Source organism: Scleropages formosus, chromosome 4, assembly GCF_900964775.1.
Source record: "Scleropages formosus chromosome 4, fSclFor1.1, whole genome shotgun sequence".
Classification (NCBI taxonomy): domain Eukaryota; kingdom Metazoa; phylum Chordata; class Actinopteri; order Osteoglossiformes; family Osteoglossidae; genus Scleropages; species Scleropages formosus.
The window spans coordinates 35,654,819-35,679,752 of record NC_041809.1 but is presented as its reverse complement, the minus strand read 5'-3'; the positions used below and the strand labels follow the sequence as shown (position 1 = coordinate 35,679,752).

Here is a 24,934-nt window from a genome sequence, read left to right as displayed (position 1 = left end):
GGGAAGGGAGACAAGAAGCAAGGGATGAGGAAGAACTAGACATAGCGCAGGAGGGACGGTTGTCTCGGCGAGATTCCGCAACTGTACGGGAGCTGAGGAGGGTCTTTCAAAGGCGAGCGCTCATTCAGGTGCTTCATTGGTGTCAGGTGCTGTTGATTGTGGTGCGGGCGTGGACGTGACATAGATAGGGTAGATAGATAATAGATTAAAATAATGCTGTTGTTCTACAGAGAGTGGCGACCAGTGAGGAGAATACCAGGGGGTTTTACCATTTTGTTCCAGGTGAATTTTACGGTTACAACACTGTTGACACCAGCCCATCGTTGAGTCACTCGGCCGGGGGTGTCGGGTTTCCCCGGTGGCCTCAATGGCAAATTTCTCTTCCGATCATGGACTCGTAACTCTGTGGTTATTGCTCTGAAAGAAAAAAAAGCAGAAGACTTGCGTGTAAGACTGTTTAAAATCAAATTTCACAACAGCATCATGAGAAAAAATGCATCCAACCAGAGCAAAGAAAAAAGGCAAATTAAAAAGTCTCGTCTTGTAAATAAAGGATGGATCTCCATCCATCGACAAAAATGCAACGTTAAGGCATTGAAAGCAATCGATCATGTTTCGCTCTTATTAAATATTCCAAGTCTGTCAAAGCAATGAAAGGGTTTGGAGAGGTTTCGCCGAGGCGAACGGAAGATGATTTGCGTGGCCAAACTCGCCACACTTCCCTTTGCGGCAGGTTGCTATGGCAAGACTTCCTGTTCGGGCAGGAAGCGAAGGCAGGCGCTCAGTCGGGAGACTCAGAAACAAAGATTTATCTTAGCGTTTCTAGTTTGTTCGGCCCTGCCGACGAGCCGTGTAGGATTTTGGATCTAGGCTGATGTTATGTCCAAGAACTTGAAAAAAACAGGAGTTCCCAGCAGTCAGAAGGTGAGTTTTAGCAGTTCTGGCACCGCAGTCAAACTCACGGGTCACTTTGAGGCCTAAAAACAGTTCTTTGGTAGATGGAATGAGGAGCAAATCAAACGTTGTCTTTACAGACCAAACCGCCTGAAATAATACAAAAGGATGCAAGAGGCAGATGTAAAGGGATATCACAGCATTTCTAACCTTTAACCAAAATTCTGTAAGTTTGTTCAGCAATGTGTCCATTGTATGAAACCTTCATATGAGGAACTTTCGCTTTCTAAACTGAGCATAGTAGCGTGCTTTTTTTGAATCAGGCTTAGAGAGTAACAAGTATTGGAATAAATTTAAATCGTAACAAATTCGAATTTATAATTCTCAGGAAAAATTGTAATAACCAATGTAATTTTTTGCAGCTTTTAAAGGAATTTATGTGTACTCTACGGTTTACTCCTCTGTTTCATACAGTTACTTCTAACTTTTAGAGAGGAACCGTAACAAATTATTTGTTCTATGAAATGTAATTTTATTGACTATATCATGTAATATGTCATTTTCGCAGCGTGTCCCTAAAGACGACTGATATGAACAGTGTAAATATGGGTTACTCATAGACGAAAGTACTGTCGCGCAGCCCTGTCTGAATAAATGGGCTGAATGGTCACAGTTACTCATTTATGTGACCCTTTTCTCTGCAGCAACTTAAAACGTTAAGCTGCCAGCAACTACTTACTTACCCATTTGTATGCCGGGAATTTTTACCAAGGCAATTTAGGGTAAATACATTGCTTGAGGGTACTACAGATAGAGATGGGATGTGAACCGGCAACCTTCAGGGCCAAAGGTAGCAGATCTAGCCATTATGCCGTCAGCTGCCCCAAGATGCACTCAGAAAAAAAATTAAAATTCCATTATTTTTCTAAACGTACAGCAGCTGTCTGTTAAAGTTCACATTCATGTAGCTATTTTAGTTTTATTTCCTGCTCATTTTCCCTTTTTCTCTTTTCGTTCTAGCAGAGCCCGGCAGTGTCAGATGGGGGTAAGGAAGACATGTCGTGATGATGCAGTTATTAGCAGAGATCATGAGGAGCCTTGAAAATCCTGGATGACAACGGGGAAATCCCTGTTCTAGAATATTTATCTACATTTATTTACCAGATGCTTTTCTCCCAAGCAACTTCCAATGAACTCTATGTAGCATTACCAGCTCACACACCTTATTCACCGCGGTAACTTTTGTACACTGCTAGATACACTAATTACAATGGGTCACTCATCCATACATCAGTGGAACACACACACTCTCTCTGTCACGCACACACTATGGGGGAACCTGAACAGCATATTTTTGGGAGGAAACCAGAGCACCCGGAGGAAACCCACGCAGACATAAGGAGAACATGCAAAATCCACACACTGAGCAGGGATCAAACCCACATCCTCTCGCACCACCCAGACGCTGTGAGACAGCAGCGCTACAGCAGAAGAAGTGTACTGGCACCTGTTCGTAGGTGTTCTGGGGTCTGAGTATTGTACTAAAATGTCATTCTCTCTACGTGAAGAGCTGAACATGGCCCAGCAGCAGGGGCGAGGCAGGGGCTACAGCCCAAACTGGGGATCAAGTTCACCGAGGGAGTCGAGTGACCGGGGCAGGGTGGCCAGCTGGGCCGTCAGCTTTGAGAAACTCCTCGAGGACCCCACCGGGGTGTTCTATTTCACAGTGAGTAGCCTCTGACCTCCCACCAAGGCCCAGAAATAAGCAAGGGCAGGAAAGCGATAAGCAAGAATGTCCAAATACCATTTAGTTGCACACTATTTCCAAAAATTTCAGTGTTAATTCATTTTATGGAGAAAGCACTGCCAAGGGCTTTTTCAAGGGCAAACCTTCAGATTGTTTCTGAACTATAATCCATATTTAATTAGTTTGAATTGCTCATAAGTGCCTGTTTTCCCTACTAAATTATGTCAAGTAGATCATTATGAACACATCGTTTTGATGAAAACTGCATTACTTTTTATTGAATTTTAATTTTAGTTATCTTGAACAGTTGTCTGAGTCTGAAATTGACTGAGTGAAAATAAAGTGTAATAGCTGTACACAAATGAACCCATCAAGCCAACAGAATATATTTCTGAAATGACTTTTTAACAGCCTGCAGCATATAACCGCTAATGTATATTCTAAGTAGTATTGTATCCAGCTAGAAACCAGTCAAAACTAATGCATTATGATGTGGGCTCAGATGGTAAGAGGACAAACCTGGGAGACGTGATGTGTTTCAGGTTTTCCTCAAGTCAGAGGTGAGCGCAGAAAACATCCTGTTCTGGCAGGCATGCGAAAAGTTCCGGAAGATTCCAAACAGCCAAAAAGAAGAGGTACGTTAAACATGATGATGATGACAACCTCATGTATCAGAAAAGAAGTTTCTATTGTTGTTACAGAAAGAATAAGCAATTAACACATTATCTTACTTAAGAAGATTAAGCTCATCACCGGTTCTGTGCAAGACCTCATTCAATAATATTTTTGTCAAAACTGGGTTGTTAAAGTAGCATATCATCAGGCCATAAAAGTTTTGCTGGGCTGGTCCGTCATTTGTTGTACAGATGAGTCGAGAGGCCCGTTCCATCTACGACACCTACCTTTCGAACTGCGCTTCTCACGCTATCAATATCGACGAAAAAGCTCGAATTCTGGAAAGCGACCTGGAATCTCCCAGTCCGGGCATGTTCCAGCCAGCTCAACAACAGGTACTACGCCAAGGACACCGAAACGAAAGGTTTCATCATTTAAAACACACTGGAAAAGATACGCACATCTTTCCATCACCCCACACGTGCACACGTACGGGTGCGAGTTGAGTCGTACTTCCTCTACTCCGCTAGATCTTCAAGTTGATGAAGTTTGACAGCTACGCACGTTTCGTTCGCTCGCAACTCTACCGCAACTGCATGCTGGCCGACATGGAAGGCGGGCCGCTGCCGCAGATTGGTCACGTGACCAGGATCCCAGGGCCGGGCAGGAGTGGACCAACTGACAGCTCTTCTCTTGACGACAAGAGGGTATGGTGTCAGTACACATTTCAAATCATGTGAAAAACGGTTGCTATGAGGCCAAAGTGCTACTAGAATCCTTGCGCTCACTTTAGGTTGACAGAGAACCTCTCAGGACTAGAAGGAGCAAACTTAAAGTTCTCAAGCTCACTTCCTCAGCCAGCTTTACCTACAACAGGCAGTTCCCACTTACAAACAAGTTCCGTTCATAAGTCTGTCTTTAAGTCCGATTTGTACGTAAGTCGGAACGGTTCGTGTTCCGGTTCGTGTCTGACGTCAGTTTCTCAAATGTTTGTCTTAGCATATTGCACATAGCGTACCTTTCTATGCATAAAAAACATTAAAGAAACACTTCTGGATACACTAAAACATCTTTAGTATAACAATACAGTAATACTAATAATAATAATAAGTCCTGATAGTAATGGTAATAATAATAACAATAATAATAATAAATGTAACTATAGCAGGGGGTGTGGTGGCGCAGTGGGTTGGACTGCAGTCCTACTCTCCGGTGGGTCTGGGGTTCGAGTCCCGCTTGGGGTGCCTTGTGATGGACTGGCGTCCCGTCCTGGGTGTGTCCCCTCCCCCTCTGGCCTTACGCCCTGTGTTGCCGGGTAGGCTCCGGTTCCCCGTGACCCTGTATGGGACGAGCGGTTCTGAGAATGTGTGTGTGTAACTATAGCATTTTTAATACAGAGAGAGAGGAGGAGGAGAAGAGAGAATGTGTGTGTGTGTGTGTAGGTTTAAAAAGCATTAAAGACACTTTATTGTTCGCTTTTCCAATGTTTGTTGGTCTTTCACCTTTTTCCGATCGCTTCATTATTTCCACTTTAGTTTAAATCGTGATCGTTTTCCTTTTCTTGGATGTATCACCATCACCTGCATCACATTTACTCTTTGGTGCCATGGTTAGGAGGGTAAAAACAAAAGAATTAAAGCCAAATACAGTAACACACAAGACACTTAAAAGCAATGTGCTCCGACTGAAAAGAACCAAGTCTGCGTCCTACCTCGAGATCAGGGGCCGACGAACCGCCGTAGATGTTTTGATGAGCGTCGCAAAGTAGCACCATTTGTTATTACAAATCATTGTATGTAACCAGAATTTTTAATACAGTAGGCTTTACGGGGGGGGGGTTCATAACTACGGGTTGTACGTAAATCGGACTGCCTGTACACCGTAATGCGAAGGGCTGGTATATGATGCCATGTGGCAGTTTATCTCTCATCATCATGAATCTTTTCCATTCATTTCCTGCATAAGTTCTTTTATTGTCTCATATAGCACTGGGTCTCTGCAGCCATAAATAGATGAGGTCCCACTGGTGAAGGACAGATGGATGACAAAGTTGAAATGATTTAGTCTTTATGTGATGAGCCCATTTCTGTGTGCTTGATGGGAGTGTTAGCTTCTGCTCTGTTCTCTTCTTATTTTCAAACGGGTCTGTTTCTGCAGAAGAAGAAAGCGAAGCCTGGGAAATCTCTGCCGTTTGATGACGAGGACAGCATGCAGAGGAGGAAAGGCGCGGCGGAGAGGAGGCCATGGGACAAGCAGCGCGACAAGAGGGGATCGTGGGGTGGTAGGATTCCGTGGAGTGGGGTGAACACCTAGGGATGACGTCAGAGCTAAAAATGAAACCTTAAGGGCCATAGACCTGTAATTTTCTGTTTCTCACGCATGTGCCGGGGGTCCACATTTTCACCGGTGCTGCTTTCCTTCTGCAGCTGACTTCTACGATCATTACGCAGCCTTGTGCTCAGAGTCACAGGGTGTGGTGAGGCCGTTGACCGCCATGGAGAGGGTCTCTCACCAAGGCCAATCAGAGGTGAGTAGGCCCTAGAGTATGGGTCGCGTTAACCTGACCTGTGTGGTTCAGACCCACGTCGCTACCAGTCTGTTGACCCAAAGGTTCATAAGCACCGCAGACATGTTCCTGTATGGGCTCATCCCATGATCTAAACATGTCATGCTGGTTAACCCTCAAGTAGAACAACTATTCAAGCATATGTGGCATGTAGTTCGTACTTTGAGACTATAGCTTCATTGTTCCCCTCACTCATCATTCTAGACCTGCTCTGGGGAGCACTCCTCTATTTAAAGCCTCTGTTTCTCTTCCTTCCTCTCAGCTCGAGCGGTTAAGGCCCCGCAATCGAGAGAGTGCTGCATCCGGAGGGTTCGCGCCAAAAGAAGGGTACTGCTGCGTGTTCTTCCCCGATGGAACAGCTTCCCTGGCGATGACACAGCCCGGAGTGTCTGTGAGGGATATGCTGACAGGGCTGTGTCGGAAGAGACAAATTCCCCTGCGTGATGTCATCATCTACCTCCGGGGCGAGGACAAGGTGCAGTTTACATTTATTTATTTATTTAGCAGATGCTTCTCTCCAAAGAACTCTATCTAGTGTTACTAGCCCACACACCTTATTCACCGCAGTGACTTACACTGCTAGAGACACTACTTACAATGGTCACTCATCCACACATCAGTGGAACGCATACACTCTCTTTGTCACTTACATACTATGGGTGAACCTGAACAGCATGTCTTTGGAGTGTGGGAGGAAACCAGAGCACCCGGAGGAAACCCACACAGACATGGGGAGAACATGCAAAATCCACGCAAACTGAGCGGGGATCAAACCCACGTCCTCTTGCTCCACCCAAGTGCTGTGAGACAGCAGCGTTACTCGCTGTGTCGCCGTCCTGCGTTTTACCACCCAACAGCTCTTAGATACAAGTACACAACCAGTTCCTCCTTCTATAATGGACACAGCAAAGCTTCGTTCTTCTGCATGGGCTCATGGGGTCTCATAGCCTCCTTCATTTTCTTTAGAGACATCTTTCACTGGACCAGGACAGTTCTGTGCTCAAGGAGCAGCAGGTCATTCTTGAGTTTCAAGTGGCTTTTCTGTGAGTACGAGAAACTGATGATTTTTCTGGCTTGCATCATTGCCCATTTTCAGCTACTGTGTTTACCGGCGTATAGCTCGCACTTTTTTACCCAAAATTCAAATTAAAAAATTGGGGTGCAAGAGATATGCAGGAATTTTAGGAAACTAAAGTTTTTCTGGAAAAAGTAAATTGACGTTTATAATTAAATCCCCAGTATTGACTATAATTTTATAATTGCTCACGTTATTTATAAAATGAAAGCATTCAAATTTTAAATCAATGTTATTTATGCAATCGGCCATCATGCAATATATGTGAATCTTTAGCGGTACAATGCTTTTGTAATGAAATTAAAACAAACAGTTTCATTATTTCTTGTCCTTTTATCATTTTGGAACCATAAGATCACCATGACTGAAAAAATATAGAATGTGAAACTTTTTAATTTCTTCTTTCGTAAAGTGAAATTAGGGGTGCGAGAAATACATGAGGGCAAGTTTCATTCGAATAAATACGGTAAATCTGAAAATGTCTCGTTTTTATACATTTTTGTTTTTATTTTTTCAGTTTGGAGATAGCGTTCACCGGGAAGATTACCGGCGTTGTGGTGAAAAGCAGCAAGACTCTTGAGGAGGCGCTGAGACCCGTTCTCGAGAAGCACAGCCTGCAACCTCAGGACGTTGTTGTCACCATAGTGGGTGTAACCGGACACATGAATTTTTGGTCTTGACAGTCGGCTCCTTGAAATGCTTCCGTTTTTTTTAGTAACTCTGTTTATTTTAATTTAATTAGTCTAGTTGCAATTTGGCGACCAAGATGGTATTCAAACTAAGTACCCTAGATGTTTAGAGGAATGCGTCCTTTATCTTGCACTTACATTACTATTAACATCAGACTGAGCCTTTCAGGCCATACAAGTCTGTAAACTTATTGACTCGGGTTAAAAAAAGCTGCCTTCATGGTTATCCTGCAATATCTCAATAACACAACTTTTGCAAGCAGATCTACAGCAAGAAAAGTCAACATTCTTGTATAAAATATTAAACTTTTAAATCTAAATCTCAAATCAGAAACTTATAAAATGAGTCAACGATTATGATTTGCACGCCTGGTTCGACTTACCTACTTGGTTTAACCAATGAAACTTGGGCTTCGTTCTTTTTGCCACGTGATCCGTGTCTCTGCCACACGCACGATTTCCTCTGAAGCAACATATGGAACCGGTCATTAAACACCAATTATGTCACACGAGATCGACTGTCACTCATTAAATAACCATTTTGCGGTAAAACTAAGGGACAGAAGGGCTTCACATACTTTGATGCAGCTCTTCATATTACATTTTGATGATCCATGATCTCGCAAACATTACTCCCCCATTTCAGTTCTTCTGGTCATATACTTCAGAAGAGCAGAAGTTTCGCAAATGATGTCAAAATCAGAACAGATTCTGTCATAATGGCTTTATGTACCTGTAGGCAGTGACGAGGAGGAAGAAGGCAAATTCTTCAAATCGGTGGCAAGATGAGTTCGTATGGCACCTGAACTCTACCTTTATTTCTTCGGATTTCGTCTCACTTCTGAACACTTCTTTCCTTCTCTTGTCTCTGCTTCAGAGTGGGGAAAAGGAGCAGCTGAACATGACCATGGAGGTCTCCTCTCTGGCAAACAAGCAGCTGCAGCTGGAGCGAGTCGAAGGTGCGCGCATGGCAAAAATGATTACTTAGAAATTACTCTTGTTGCTCTTTTTTAATTTTTAATTGACATATCAAATACACTGACATAAATGCTTTGCTGTCTCCTTCCGTTCAACTCTGTTAAAGTAACACTGCTTGCTAAACCTGTCTTGATGGACAGTAATTCATTGTTAGAAGGATGCTGCAACGTAGTGTATGTGGTCGGGGATCCTCGGGTACCGAGTTATAACATTTCTTTGAAATCAGTCTTATTTGGGTATAAAAGTTCGAGCAGTTAGGTTTTGGGGTGTAAAAGCTGTAAATATATTTGTTCTATATTCCTGCGAACACAAGCATCCACTGGGATCCCATTTATATTTATCTGAGGCTTTTCTCCAAAGCAGCTTACAATGTTAAGGTACTGGGTGCCCCCATATCATATAAATTAATATATCAGTGTTTCCCACATGTGACAACACGGTTTTTTCCCTTTTCCGGATGGGGAAGCTCCGTATTTTTGCTCGGACGAGAAGGAACAATAGGACTGAAAGCAGCAAACAAAATGAATATTCCTGCCCAAACTGTGGGATATTACAAATGAGGGTAGACAAAGCGGAAAAAAGAGGCAGGAACATATGAGGCGTCTCAGCTCGTATGAGAATGAACCGCACTGCTGTGTCTTCACGCGTCTTCAGCTGCTTCTCTGTCCTTCGCTTCAGTTTTACGTTTTCGTTCTCAAAATTGATGAATATGCGAGACGTTTCTGGCGCCGCATTACCTTTTTGCACATCATTTGCTCGAGGGGGTCGGAGCACAAAACGGCGTGCGCTACTAAAGCGATGAGGAAAGTCCTGATTCCGGCTGAAGTCGTGTCACCACACATTTGTGTTATTCCCACGTGGGCTGTGTGAGACTGAGTCGTTTTACACTGCTTTGGTCAAATTCCTTTCACATAGATTTCACTCCAAAACAGGCCTATCCTGCGTTACATGACAACTGTCTTTCTCTCCACTCTCGCTTTTTTAAAAAACAAGTTCGCGCTTTTCGAGCGGCAGCCAGGCAGCATTTTGCTGCCGGACAAGTTCCTAAACTTTCCCACCACCGTAATTCAGCAAAACACATCTTACGTTTACATCTATATTTATGAATTTAGCAGACGCTTTTCCCCAAAGCGACAAACATCTCATGGAAAATAAAATTAGAGACACTTAGATGCAGACGTGTGATTCTTAAGTGCAGTTAGTTTGTTTCTTTCCACCATATGAACCGATGTTCATCACACCAGTAGCTGCATAAAACTTTATCTCAATATCAACGGTTCCTGATCACCTTCCTGATATTTTTTTTTTTTGAGATGCATATAAACATTTACGTTACAGGAGTAGTTGTAAAGGTTTATCCGGGCATCATTTTAAAGTTATAATGCATGGACACTTACGCCTTACCTGAACTTAAGAGATGATGGGCGAAGTGAGTCTGGAAGAGGTGAGTTTTCAGACCCTTTTTAAATGCGGACAGAGATTCAGCAGTTCTGAGTGACAGGGGGAGGTCGTTCCACCAAAACGGAGCCAGAACCAAGAACAAGATGTGAATCAATTTCACATCTAATGTTTTGGTCAGATTGGGGTGCGGGGGCACAGCGAGTTTGGCAGGGGCCCGAGTCCTGAGTCTGGGGTTCGAGTCCTGCTTGCGGTGCCTTGCGATGGACACGCGTCCCGTTCTGGGTGTGTCCCCTCCAGCCTTGCAGCCTGTGTTGCCAGGTTAGGCTGCGGTTTCAGCCACACTGTGTGTGTGTGTGTGTGTGTGTGTGTGTGTGTGTGTGTGTGTGTGTGTTTAGGTCAGAACTTCAGAAAGGGACTTTGTTTTCTTGACCCCGAAAAATAAAATGCCCTTTAACATCCATGTTACTTTCTGACACGGCGGTGTGAGACATTTACACTGTTTTCGATTTCATTGCCAGGTAACAGTCTGAACAGCAGGCCAAATGTCACTTCCTCAGCTGCCGTCCCAGAGGTGAGCACCACACTTTGTTCTCTAAAGTTCAGCAGAACTCAGCAGCGGTGAAGGCCAACAGCTAGACATTGGTTTGCCTTTTTATATTATTATTATTATTATTATTATTACTACTTCTACTTTCTACGATTCTCCTTTATATGTATAGGTTGTGTGTACTTTCATACTGTACAGAGGCCGCCAGCAGGCCCCAGAGACACAGTGGCCGCCCCACCCCTGCAGTCAGAGAGGCTCCGACACAACAACAGGCGTAGAAATCCAGGGGTCCGGAGGACTTACGACATGGATGGTGGGTTTAGGGACGGGATGTTCAACGTTTTCTTCAGTCGTGCTGAAATGTCAGTTCGCTTTACATCACCGTTTCCTTAGGTTAGGGTGTATTTCTCTTGTACATAGAAAAATGTCACTTAACACTAATTATTAATTTGTTCTCATCATTTATGAGGATGTGTCAGTGGTTCAGTTCAGGTCAAGGTAGAGCGACGCATATTCATATTCATATTCATATTCATAACCTGCCAACTGAAAGCAGCCTCAGCAACTCATCTGCAAACATTGTGGATACCAGCATAACTAAGTGCGGTTTTTCGTAGACATTAAAACGAGTGTAAAAAATAAAAGTAACGCAATGTAACAAATTTTCTCAAAGTTCTTACTTATGTCAATTTTTGCGTTGATTGTTGTAGTTTGTTGTTAAAGTTTACTGATTACAAAAATAACACTCGTTGTTCTAGAGTGGGGGCATGGTGGCACAGTGGGTTGGACCAGGTCCTGCTCTCCAGTGGGTCTGAGGTTTGAGTCCCGCTTGGGGTGCCTTGTGACGGACTGGCGTCCCGTCCTGGGTGTGTCCCCTCCCCCTCCGGCCCTACGCCCTGCGTTGCCGGGTTAGGCTCCGGGACCCCGTATGGGATAAGCGGCTCAGAAAATGTGTGTGTGTGTGTGTGTGTGTGTTCTAGAGTGTCTAAAGCTCTAGTGTCTTTGTTCTGCAGAATCTTTTAGCCATTGGAAGATTCTAGAAGGCAGCAGAACATTGCAGAAAGTACCAAAACATTCTGGAAAGCATCAGATCCTAAAAGCTACTGGAAAATGTGGTGCTTTGAACCCGGTGCCAAAATTTGCTCATTTCAAGAACATGGAATATTTTTCTTAAAACTGACGTATGAATTAACGCCAAAAGTATGTTTAATCTAACAAAACTGAAGGAAAACGGAAAAACGGAGATCGACATAATAAAAATTTCCTTACACTGCGTAATCAGTGTAACATCAGGGTAAAACTCCCCGCTATTTCCATATTTCTGTAATGCGGTGGATGAATGTTTGTCTCTCCCTAAGGACTCATGGAGCTGCTGACCAGAGCGCAGTTCTGCAGCGCCGACGACCAGCGGGGACTCCTGTGCAAGGAGCACCTGGAGATGCCCCCGTTCCTGCAGCTCCCCTTGGAGGAGTGTGACGAGCAGGAGGAGGCGCCGGAGGAGGCGCTGGAGGAGGAGAAGGACCGCAGGGCCTCGTCGTCCCTTCCGTACCCCGAGGCTGGGGTCGCGAACCCCAGATCGCCCTCCTTTGAGCCCGAGAGTCGCTTCCTTTGCCCGGACTCCGCCAGGGAAACGGTCGTTTGATCGCCTCGCACCTCGGCCCCAAAAACTGTTCCGTCCCTTCATCGTGTTTCCTCCTATCGTCCAAGCTCTCTTTACGCCGGTGACCCGGGCTTTTGAGGAACAGATCTGCCAGAAATGTACATTTTCAGCAATGGAAAAAAAGAGTCAAAAATCGGAATTAACGTGTCTGTTCTCTTGCTCTAGTAATAAACCCGCCCTATTAAATGCTCATTTTATAGGACCGTACAAGTGTTTTTATGAATGCAAATTGAAACTCGTGTAAGAACTGTGGTTTTGGCACTTTTGTTATCCGCTATCGTGATAATATACTTTATCTGCTCAGATTATGAAACATGCTTTCTACCTCCAATGTCATTGACTGGTACTGAATTCGTCATTAAATCAGCACTTTACGTACCATCATGTGTGAATACCCGACGTTCCTTCTCTCAGAGTGCTTACCTTACCATAGAGAGCGTGGTAACTAGTAAGTACCTGCACTGGATACACGTGTGCAGCACAGTCAAATGTACACCATCATAAAACTAAGCTTAGATAGATGACCCTGTTAATGTTGCTATTAATATGCATTTCTGTAGACAGGAGTGTTTTAAAAAAGGCCCTGCAATATTTTAGGGGTTTTTTTAATGCATTTGTTTGTCCCTAATGGTGACCTACAATTCATATTGCATTATGAAATACAGAATGTTGGAGAAAAACATCATGTGTTGCTAGATAAATGGAGGGAATCGTCTCTAATATGGTAGACAGCTAAGGCTGAAAGACATACAAGGAAAAGTCAATAAAATTGTGGGACACGGGACAGCGGAAAGCCTTCTGCTCCCTCTTTAAGTAGTGAAAAAATATACGAAATTATATATTATTTTTTTCTGATTGTCAAACACCAGTTTCCTGTGTTAGACGGAAAGAGGCAATTTATTTTTATTCCTTTAGCTGATGCTTTTGTTCAGTGCAACTTATAATGTTAAGGTACTTACAAGTGTTTACCCTTTCGTACAGCAGAGTAATTTCACTGGAATAATATCAGGGTAAATACATTGCTCAAGTGTACTAGAGCTGGAGGTGGGATTCAAAGCAACAGCCTTTAGGTCTAAAAGCAGGAGCCGTAACCACTACCCTACCTGCGGCCTCTCGTTGAGAGTGGAGTCCAGCCTCATTCACACTGACAAACACACACAGAGCAAGACAAACGCAAACCCACCCGCACACACTTTCGCACGCGGACACACACTCAGTGGGACGCATGCACGCCGGTGCGAACACGCACACGTTTGCACTCAGGCGGACACACGCGGAGCTGCGAAGGGCAGTGGGACCACTGCGACCGGACCACCGGGGACTCCGCTGTCCTGCAGTGGGTCCACTGGGCTGATGGAAGGAGCAGGACCGCTGAGATTGCGGGCTGGGAGAGTGCGGCGCTGTCGTCTGCTGATGGAGGAGAGTGAGAGCGCCTGGGGGCGGGGGTTGGGTATGTGGGGGGTGAACAAGGCTGACAAGGACCCAGTTGGAAGGATCCTCCTTTTCCTCTTTTCCTCCTGGCCAGCATGCACCACACGTCAGCTTTACTCGCTGGTGTGTAAAGAGTTTCCTGCAAGGTAAGGCAGCTGTGCATGATTTCATTGCTAATAATTATATTATTATTATTATTATTATTATTATTCACTAAGAAATGGAGCCGTGCAGCCTTTACTCTTTCTCTCTGAATTTTATTATATTTTATATTTCAAAGGTACGAGCACCCAACATGACACCATACGCTACACTAAAAATCTTTCATTGTAACACAACAGGTTGTGTCTTACATTTTTCTTCACTGTACAAATTTACAAGTGTTGCCTTGTAGTGCCAGAAAATACATGTAAAGTTAAAACTGTAATCGTTGGGCTAAAATATTGATCTTGTGCAGAGATTGTGTACAATTTGAGTGGGTAAATGCACAGAGAAGCACCAACACACACACACACACACACGCACACACAGATATACAGGTTTGCATGTATTCTCATGTTAATTTTCTGGACAAGAGCTAATGAAGACCCTCAATTAACAATATTTTCCATGAAATCTGCATTTTATCCCACTTCATTTAAAAATAAAAAAATCAAAATCAGACGATTAAAGAATGAGAAAAATACATTTACTGTCCCTTTGATGTTTCCAATCACGGCTCATGTAAAACATTATATCTGGTAAATTTAAATTCCTCGTCGGTTTCTGAAATATTAGCTGTGAGCAGACTTCAAGGACAATAAAAGGGGATTTTTTTTTTTTTTTTTTATATTCTCGTTGCGGATCAGAGAACTACTTAGAAGGAGAACACAGCAATCGGGGGGGGGGGACAACAAACGGAACTGTCCTTGTTGACGTAATTATGTGTAATAAGTGCATTAACGCTCCAGTGGTGGGGGCAGGTCTCACACATTTAATAAGCGCTGCTTTTCCTAGTTTGAGATCATGTATAAATACAGGAAGGCAACAAAAGTGTGTTACGTGGGGCTCCTAGGGCTCCTAAGTGTGTGGCCTCCAGGAGTGTGCCCTGATGTTCAAGGTTCCTGACCCGTCAATCATACAGATTCTATTCTCCTCCACGGACCAGTTGTGTCCATCACCGTCTGTCCAGTTTCTCTGTACCAGGTGTGGTTTCACATCCCACAAACACCACTTGCTGAGCAGCTTTTACTGGTAACTAGTGTAATAATAACTAGTATCTCCGTATTTGTATTGCTCAGCGTGGAAGACATTTATTGTCAGTTAAAGTACGGACAGCCCCCGGGTTACGAACGTCCAACTTACATTCAACCCTTAGTTATGAACCACCTGCCATAAAGCGTATTATATTAAAAAAATTTGAGTTACATACAATGGTTCATAATAACAATCGGCGCTACTTTGCAACGAGCATCAAAACATCTACAGGGGTTCGTCGGCTCGTGATCCCGAGGGAGGACACAGGCTTCCATCTTTTCAGTCAGACCATGTTGTTAACAGTGTCTCAAGTGTTACTGTATTTGGCTTTCATTTTTTTGTTTTCACCCTCCTAACAATGGCACCAAAGTGTAAATGTGATGCAAGTGATGGTGATACATCAAAGAAAAGGAAAACGATCACGACCGAAACTAAAGCGGAAATAATAAAGCGATCGGAAAAAGGTGAAACGCCAACAAACATCAGAAAAGCGTTGGGCTACAGTTGGTCAACGATCGGGGCAATTTTAAAGGACAAAGTGAAAATAATGAAGCATGTAAAAAGCTCTGTTCCGAAGTCTGTCTGTCTCTCTATTATAACTGCAGTAGTTACATTTTTTATTATTATTATTATTAAGTAATATATGCACAAATTCAACTTAAAGACAGACTTAGGAATGGAATTTGTTTGTAATCCAAGAACTATCTGTATTTATTTACGGTATTGATTTAGGGCTCTGTGTGTGTGTGTGTGTGTGTGTGTGTGTGTGTTAGAACACATGTGATAAGTAAAGAAATACAGCAGATGGACACACTGTCAGTATTTCTACAAAATACACCAATTATAAAGTATTTTGAGAAGAACTGCAATCCACGAAACTTGAAGTTAATTCCCCAAGAATTTAAGAAAAGTAGCCCTGCAGCTGCAGAGCAATTTCTTTCTTTTTTAACATTTTGGCGCAATAATGTTTTTATTTGTCTCAGGGTTGTGTCCTTATGCGTCGTCTTTTCATCGGGGACATTTTTTTTTGCTGTGAAAGGATCTTGATATGATTCAAAGTGTCGCCACGGCTTTGCTTGACTCGACTCACGTGGAGGAATTGAGACTGTTCCTGACGGTCGAGGGCTTTCATTTAGTCCATCCGACAGGAGGAGCTTCCCAGGATCGTGCAGTTTGCGGTCTCCGGTACGAGCAGTTGTAAAAAATTTAGGAGCAGAAACAACTTTCCACCTGATGTCACCTCCAAAGAATATTTACCCATCAAACTGTATTTCTTCATTCCGGGTTTATCACAGTTTGAACACGTAGGAAAGCGACTCGACTATTTTCAACGTTCAGATGTTTCCATAGTTCTGGACGGTGAGGCTCGAGGATCAGTGGTGAAGTGATGCTGTTTCCTCACAAAGCCAGGTGGGCAGGTGCACTCGGAGGGATGCATTTCCAGCACAGCGAATCAGCTCTCCTGACACCTTGAGCTCCCTGATGGTCGGATGCTCCCCGTTGCCATGGCGACAGCATCCTCTGACAGCTCCTCGGAGCATAACCAAGGAGTATTTATCTGATGGGACTTATGATGATTTTAAAACTCCTCAACGCACCGGTCGCTCGCACCGATCATTGCCTGCCGTAGGTGGGTGTAAAGGAACACACTGATGGGATACACAAGATGGCAGAAGTAACTGTGATGTCACAGATTCGAGCCCCTTAAATCTCCTCATGCCACTGTCACGGTGAGAGTGCATCTGTGAAAAACAGGGCTCAGTGTAAGAGCAACGCGACCAGCAGCGCTTCACACACAATAATGTTGTCCTTGTTCACACCCACAATAACACACACGAGCACCAGCACGGTAGCAGAGCAAGTAGCATGGCTGTCTCACGGTGCCTGGGTGGTGCCAGAGGATGTGGGTTCGATCACCCCTCAGTCGGTGTGGAGTTTGCATGTTCTCCCCATGTCTGTGTAGGTTTCCTCCAGGTGCTCTGGTTTCCTCTCACACTCCAAAGACATGCTGTTCAGGTTCACCCATAGTGTGTGAGTGACAGAGAGAGTGTGTGTGTTCCACTGATGTATGGATGAGCGACCCAGTGTAAGTAGTGTATCTAGCAGTGTAAGTCACCGCGGTGAATTAGGTGTGTGGGCTGATGACGCTACACAGGGTTCATTTGAATTTGCTTTGGAAAAAAGCATCTGATAAATAAATGTAAACACACCCAGAACTTGTCCTTTCATGAGCCTGGAAATCATGCTGTGGCAAAATGAATCACTGCCTGAACAGCAGCAATTCTGTAAAAGAAATTGCTTTTCTTGGGTCATCATCATGACGCAGCCAACAGCACCTCAGAGCTGGAACGGCGTCGCCATAAACTGCAGCAATGCCGTAAAACAAGCACTTTCCTCGTGCACTATCTGGTTGAAAATGCAAATTGTAATTTTATCCAACGGAACTGAAATTTATTCAAAAAGTCACATTATTAACAAAAAACTGTAACTGTGCAAGAGGGGGTGTGGTGGCGCGGTGGCACAGTGGGTTGAACCACAGTCCTGCTCTCCGGTGGGTCTGAGGTTCGAGTCCCGCTTGGGGTGCCTTGTGATGGACTGGCGTCCCGTCCTGGGTGTGTCCCCTCCCCCTCTGGCCTTACGCCCTGTGTTACCGGGTAGGCTCCGGTTCCCCGTAAGGGACAAGCGGTTCTGAAAATGTGTGTGTGTGTGTGTAACTGCGCAATTGTTTTGCGGTATGAGGGAAGTCGCTCTACTCTCGCCCGAACCAAGAAGTGTGGCCCTTTTAACAGATTCTATCTCATAATCAGCAAATGCAACATGATTAAATGCAAGCAGTAATCGGTGAATTTTAAAATAGGAGAACATGAATCGTTGAAGGGTCCAGGAGAAATGACGATTGTGCTGTCAGTCTCTCACAGCTGTATTTCAGAGCGTCGAGCCGTAACACGAGGCCCCGAGTTACAGAACGTCTTTCGGTACCGAAATAACACGCCGTCATTATTAGGCCGAGTTTCCGCAAGAGGATCCAGCTTGAGACGCAACAAGAATCTTTTCTCCTCTTTCACCACTTTCCATATTTAGTTTAAATCCCACGGTTTCATACAAAAGTTCGCCGTTGTTTTTCTCTGGGTTCCAGGGCTCCTGTGTCCCAGGAGATAATACACCCTGAGCGCAAAATATCTAAATTTAAACTTCTTGTGCCTTTTAAGTACAGCGCCAAATTCTTACTGTGTTTACTGTGGTAATAGAGCCATCTAGTGGAAAAATAACCTATAAATACTAATATGCGCTGGTGACTACGTACACCTTACAGGTGAACATTGCTAGATGGGAATTATTAACCATTTAACGGTTCAAACAACTTTTTCTAAAGTCATTTACAGAGTTAGTTAATCCACTCTTGTGTTAGGGCTGAATGGTAGCAGAGTGGTTAGCTGTGCTACTTTCAGCTCTGAAGATCGTAAGTTCAATTCCCATTCTTGAGCAAGGCACTTACCCTAAATTACTCCAGTAGAATGTACAAATTGGTAAGTAATTAAAACCTGAACACTGTTAGTCACTTTGTATAAAAGCATCAGCTAAATGAATAAGTACAAGGAATTACTCTGCTAAAATCACCTACATTTATTCACTTAGCAGATGCTTTTCTCCAAAGCAACTTACAATGGATACTATGTAGTGTTACTAACCCACACACCTTATTCACCGCGGTGATTCACACTGCTAGATACACTACTTACACTGGGTCACTCATCCATACATCAGTGGAACACACACACGCTCTCTCTGTCACTCACACACACACACCTGAACAGCACATCTTTGGAGTGTGGGAGGAAACCAGAGTACCCAGAGGAAACCCACACAGACACAGGGAGAACATGAAAACTCCACACAGACTGAGTGGGGATCAAACCCATGTCCTCTTGCACCACCCAGGCGCTCTGAGACAGCAGCGTAACCTGCTTGTGTAATGGGGGAAGTACTTTTAAGTAGCTCAACATTATAAGACGATTTGGAGAAAAGCGTCAACGAGATGAGTAAATGCAAATCTACTTTACTGTGATAGACACATTTATACAGTACTTATAGAGCAGGACTTCCTTACTGCATCAGCGGAGGGAAAGTATCTTGATCAACGTCAATTCGGTGTGAGCAGCACTCCCACCGGACACCTCCGATTACAACCCAAGATCCTTAACTACTCCTCTGTTCACCGCCACACCTGCATGTGAGTGAGCGTAAGTGTTGTGACACCATTTACCTTTGTTCTTTTCTTTTTTTCAGATAATCCACAGATCCAATAGAGGGAAAAAAAAAAAAAACACTTTTGCACGGTGGGACGACCTTATTAGACGTTGGCGATATGGACAATAAGGTGAGTGCAGTGAGCAGATCGTTGCGTTACACGCTCCGAGAGCCGTCGACGTGTTTTCTCGCCCTGAGGTGTGACATTGCTTCCTCTTTAGTGCTCCTCGTCGCCACCGCAGAGACACAAGAACAGGTCCAAGTCTGCGTCTGAGATCCAGCAAGTGAAAAAGGTCATTATAGCCACTCAATAAATGAGTAATTCCCTTTAATTCACTTACCATAGTTACACCTGCATTTCCTTGAGCACACACACAGAGTGGACCAGTGCAAGGCAACAGTGTAACACTGCCAAGGTACAGTCAAAGCAATGCTTATTTTTACTTGTGTCTCGTACCCTAGGCCTTTCACACACCACAAAAATCCCTGCCAGGAAAAACGGATCTGGATAAACTCAAGGTATGTATTTCATAACTTCGTCAGATCTTCCATGTTATTGTCTTCTCTTTTTGAGTAATGACCCCTCCGGCACACTCTCTCTGGGACACTTACATTTACATGTATTCTCTTACAGAAAATACGATGTGTTCATTACAGATGATGCGCGAAGCAAGTCTGGAAGAGATGAGTTTTCAGACTCTTTTTAAATATGGACAGGGATTCAGCAGTTCTGAGTGACAGAGGGAGGTCGTTCCACCACAACGGAGCCAGAACCTCTGTGCTTTACCTTTCGTACGTGGGACCACCAAGCGGGCAGATGTGGAAGAGCGTAGCAGTCTGGTTGGGGTGTAGCGGTTGATCAAGTCCTGTAGATATCTGGGAGCAGTTCTGTTAGTGCATCTGTAGGCTGTAACCAGGGTTTTAAAATTTGATCCGGAAAGCTATAGGAAGCCATTGAAGAGAAATGAGTAGAGGAGATACATGGGAACGCTTCGGCAAGTCAAATACAACTCAGGCAGCAGCAGTGTTCTGGCCAGATACTTTGAATTTTACTTACATTTGTTCCACGTACATCTCAGAGGACAATTCAAAGAGAGCTTCACATCAACAGAGGGAGACATTTGGCTGCAGACACGTAACTCTAGAGTACGGTCCGTTTGTGACATACCGCGGTATAAACCAGTACACATCACACGAGCAGCAGCATAAAGTATTTTCTCGCTTCCCTGCTCTGAGTGTCTTAGTGAAAATGTGTCCTGGGGTTGACGCTTCTGCTCTGGATTTGAGGCTAATTTCCTTCTGTCGATCTGCTCTCCAGGAGGCTCCGGAGGGCACTGGGACGCCTTCGTCGTCATCAGAGGAGCTGAAGTGATGCAGGGAGGAAACTCTGGTGCTGAGAGTTCTGCAGGTGGAGAAGGATCCAAAGAGTTGAACATCCGGCAAGAGACATCGGGCAGAGAAGACAAAAGAAAAGAGTGCAGCAGATTACAAACTTCACTCGAATCGAATTGTACCCTTTGCCTTGAGTGCAGGATATGGATCGATGAGAACATGAATTGATTTTAGTTTGAAATCATAAGAATCTACAAAAATCCACAGCACATACAGGATTGTTTCCCAGCTATACAAGTCATTAAACTGATATTTTGTCTGAGGATTTGCTCAAGATAACTGAACAATATAGGCTGTGTTATGTCCCTTACAGCACATAGCAGAAGACATATGATGTATTTACAGTATGGTAACAGTACAGGAGGATTTTGGCTCTTTCTTACACAAAAAGGCAACTTTCATAAAGTGCCCTCTGCATTTCAACTGAAACATGCATAATTTTCTCTTACAAAAATATTAAAGATTTCAGTGATGAAAACATATAAATACAACAATAAATACATGTTATGGTTTGCATTTTCATTTAAGCAAGACATTAAGACAAATTGAAGAGACATTCATTTAAAGGCCATGGTGGCCTTTATTGGGTGGAAGGGTGGCACAGCAAATAGTGCTGCTGTTTCAGAGCATAGGGTGGTACAAGAGGACATGGGTTTGATCCCTGCTCAGTCTGCGTGGAGTTTGCATGTTCTCCCCGTGCCTGCGTGGGTTTCCTCTGGGTGCTCTGGTTTCCTCCCACACTCCAAAGATATGCTGTTTTGGTTCACCCATAGTGTGTGAGTGACACAGAGAGAGTGTATTCCACTGATGTATGGATGAGTGACCCAGTAAGTAGCGTATTTAGCAGTGTAAGTCACCGCGGTGAATAAGGTGTGTGGGCTGGTAACACTACATAGAGTTCATTGGAAGTTGATTTGGAGAAAAGTGTCTGATACATAAGTAAATAAATGTAAGACTGTATTCTTGAAATTACTGCAGGAAACAGTCACTGGACCTCTTGTGAAATGAACTACTGCACATCTTATACCGTGGTTCCCAGGTCATTTACGTCTTCCTTTATATATGTCTTAATAATAAAAACGTCATCGTAAAATGGGTAAAAAGACTGCCGTTATGTGAGTCGAGCAGCACAGCAGAGAAATGTTTAAAACTTTTTTAATGTTTCCTGGAGACCTTTGTTGGAGTCATCCACAAGAGGAGATGAAGAGGGGATGAGAGGCGAGGGAATCTTAAAGGGTCTTACAGTCGGTCTGTCAAAGGCCATTGCTGGTCCCATGGTCATCGCCTTAGAACATCTGAATAATCTCATTTATTGACAAATGCTTCAGTTTTAAAGGGGTTGACACAAGGTCTTACAGATATAAATGTTGAGTGACTTCAAAAAAATTACCCGAGACTGAAGAAGATCAAGCAGCTACTCAAAAATCAGCATTTTCCCCCTTTAGAGTACAGCAGAACATCTCATTAGCGAAGCATCATCAGGGCCTCATCACAGGAAGCCACAGTAAAGCGGTGCAGGAAAAAACATTCTCTTTTCATGACCTAATTGTCTCCAGGTTTAGTTCAGTTGAAGATTAAAGTGAAGGTGATTTTTATCTGAAGTGTTTTGCTCAAGGAAACAACCACGGATCATGGGTTTCAACGACAGCTGTCACTGCCTTTGGATGGAAGTGCTTGGTAAGCAACCCTATGACATGTGTGATGATGGTAATAATTTTTATTTATAGCAACAATAGAAGGTCTCTCTAAGTTAACAGGTTAAATGGTCCAGCTAATGAACAGGACGCTCTGGGTTCAAAACCCAGCAGTGTCTCGCCTAACAAACTCTGCCTTTGATCCAGTAGCCAAGTTCATGTCAAATAACTGGAGGTGTGAAGCACTCCTCTGTGATTGTCTTGGGTTCGATGATTTTGAGAAAAACCTGTTGACCTGTAAAACCTGGAAGTCACTTCGGAGGAAAGTGTTAGCTAAAATCATCCATGTAACTAGTAATAATTTCCACAATATCCATAATTCTATTTCACAATTAATAATAGTCCACAAGGGGGTGCGGTGGCGCAGTGGGTTGGACCACAGTCCTGCTGTCCGGTGGGTCTGGGGTTCGAGTCCTGCTTGGGGTACCTTGCGATGGACTGGCGTCCCATCCTGGGTGTGTCCCCTTCCCCCTCCGGCCTTACGCCCTGTGTTACCGGGTAGGCTCCGGTTCCCCGTGACCCCCTATGGGACAAGCGGTTCTGAAAATGTATGTATGTATGTAATAGTCCACAATGTATGTCATAGAATTCCAGTTAGATGTGATGTGTCTCCCTCATGTGGTTGCAAGTGGTAATATAATTTACCAAAACCATCATGGGCTATTAAATATGTTTTACTGTCTGCAGTATATTATGTAAATCATCATATAAATTATTATTATTATTATTATTATTATTGTGGCTTTATACTGTATGTATAGTGCTAAGGGAAACTAGCTACAGTTATGGAATCAATAATTTACTTGCTGATTCACTAATACACACAGAGCAGTGAACACCATACTAAAATATCAACTTTGGACCCGTAGCCAGACTTTCTGCTGGTCCCGTTATGGGTCAAGATACCTTGTTGTGGCCTGTGTGCACCTGGTATGAGGAACAGGCAGAATTAATGGACTGCAGTGATTTGCAAGTGTGGTTCCTCATTTGTATGATATGATGTAGCATTTCTTTTGTAATGCGTTTGCAGGGTTCGTTTGTTGACAATACACTGAGTTTGCCTGAGATTGGAAGAAGCAGCTCCTGGGACATAAATAAATTGACAAAGTATTAAAATTAATTGTTTTCTTTGCATTTATCCAAAGCAATTTGTGGAGAGTGGCCCATGTATACAACAGGGATTGTCCTGGAGAAATTCGAGTTAAGTGTTTCGATTAAAGGTTCCACGCAAATAGAAATGAATGAAGTTTTAACAACAACCTTGAGAGAACGAGTCCTTAACGACTGAACTACCTGTACGACCTCCAGCAGGTGTGTGACAGGACTTAACACCAGCAGAAAATCCATGTAAGTGCAAAAGTTTCTACTGAAAAGTTAAAGACCTTCTCAGTTCAACCCATATCATACAGAGCTGCTTCAAAGTATGTGAAGCCATTGTGTCCCTTAATTTTACCACGAAATAGTTATTTAATGGGAATCAGTCTTCCTCATGTGACATAATAGTTGTGTAATGACCAATTACATATGTTACTTTAGAGGAACTCTTGTGTGTAGTAGAAACACACAGGTAGTGCAGGTATAAAAAGTGAAGCCCAAGTTGTTTTGATTAAATCAAGTAGGTAAGTAGAGTCAGGGGTGTAAATCATACTCATTTATTAATTTAACACTTTTCTGCACACTTACAATCTCATGCTACCTACAGTAAGTTACCCATTTATACAGCTGGGTAACCTTACTAGAGTAAGTTGGGGTAAGTGCCTTACTGAAGGGTACAACAGATGGAGGTGGGATTTGGACCTACAATCCTTGGGTCCAAAGGCAGCACCTCTAACCACTGTGCTACCAGCAGCTCCTTAATTGCTTGGTAATTTTAATTAAGATTTAAGAGTTTGATAAAATAAGTTTAATATTTTATACAAGAACAATGACCATCCCTGTGGGGTTCACATACTTCCAAGAAGCACTGAATTTACATTTATTTATTCGCCTAAAGCTTTTCATCAAGAGCAGCTTACAATGATTTACTCATTTATACAGCTAGGTAATTTTTACTGGAACAATTCAGACTAAGTACAGTACTGTACTGTGCTCAAGGGTACTAAAGCAGGAGGACTGATTCAAACCTGGGTCTTATGAGTGCAAGATGGAAACACTATCTACAGTACCTGTTACCCTGTCATACATGTGCTGTATGGCGGAATGATGCTTCACAGCATCTTAATAGGTGGCACAGTGAGTAGTACTGCTGTCCTACATCGTGTGGGTGGTGTGAGAGGATGTGGGTTCAATCCCTGTTCAGTCCTTGTGGAGTTTGCATGTAGAAAGTTACAGGATAACAATCAACAGATGACTTTCATTGATGAAATATTGTGCTGCAGATAACTGCTAGAAAGCATTTCCAGGATTAAAACTACAAACAGAGTTAATTGCACATGTTGACTCTCCAGAAAAAAAGCACAAAAAAGATGCTTTAAAGTGGCTGTAGGCATAATAACAGTTGTCATGCTTTGTGTATGATGTGACAGCACTGATAATCTCACTGCCCACAGCCTTGAAGAAATGCTCCTTCTTTGATGATCCAGTTATCATTTACTGCAGAAACTGGCACAGAATCCTTAGCTGGAGCCAGACAGGGTTGGTGCAAGTTTTAACGCCCACAGGAGGATGTCTGGGAGCAAGACTTTGAAAAGCTCCATCACCGGGAGGTTTCAGAAGAAACTATAAGGAGTTCTGATGAGCGTCTGGAGCATATTATAAAGTT

General features: G+C 43.5%; 1 protein-coding gene across 1 annotated transcript; it reads left to right on the top strand.

Moving 5' to 3' along the window:
• Positions 1–767: 767 nt before the first annotated feature.
• LOC108934219 (regulator of G-protein signaling 14-like) lies at positions 768–12,541 on the top strand. Its single transcript, XM_029251119.1, has 15 exons — positions 768–924; positions 1,915–1,939; positions 2,463–2,620; positions 3,184–3,276; positions 3,508–3,651; positions 3,787–3,963; positions 5,414–5,537; positions 5,683–5,783; positions 6,085–6,297; positions 6,789–6,865; positions 7,415–7,541; positions 8,464–8,545; positions 10,448–10,536; positions 10,711–10,825; positions 11,871–12,541. Exons 1-15 carry the CDS (start codon positions 880–882, stop codon positions 12,152–12,154), a joined length of 1,854 nt encoding a protein of 617 aa, XP_029106952.1. The 5' UTR covers positions 768–879; the 3' UTR covers positions 12,155–12,541.
• Positions 12,542–24,934: the final 12,393 nt, after the last annotated feature.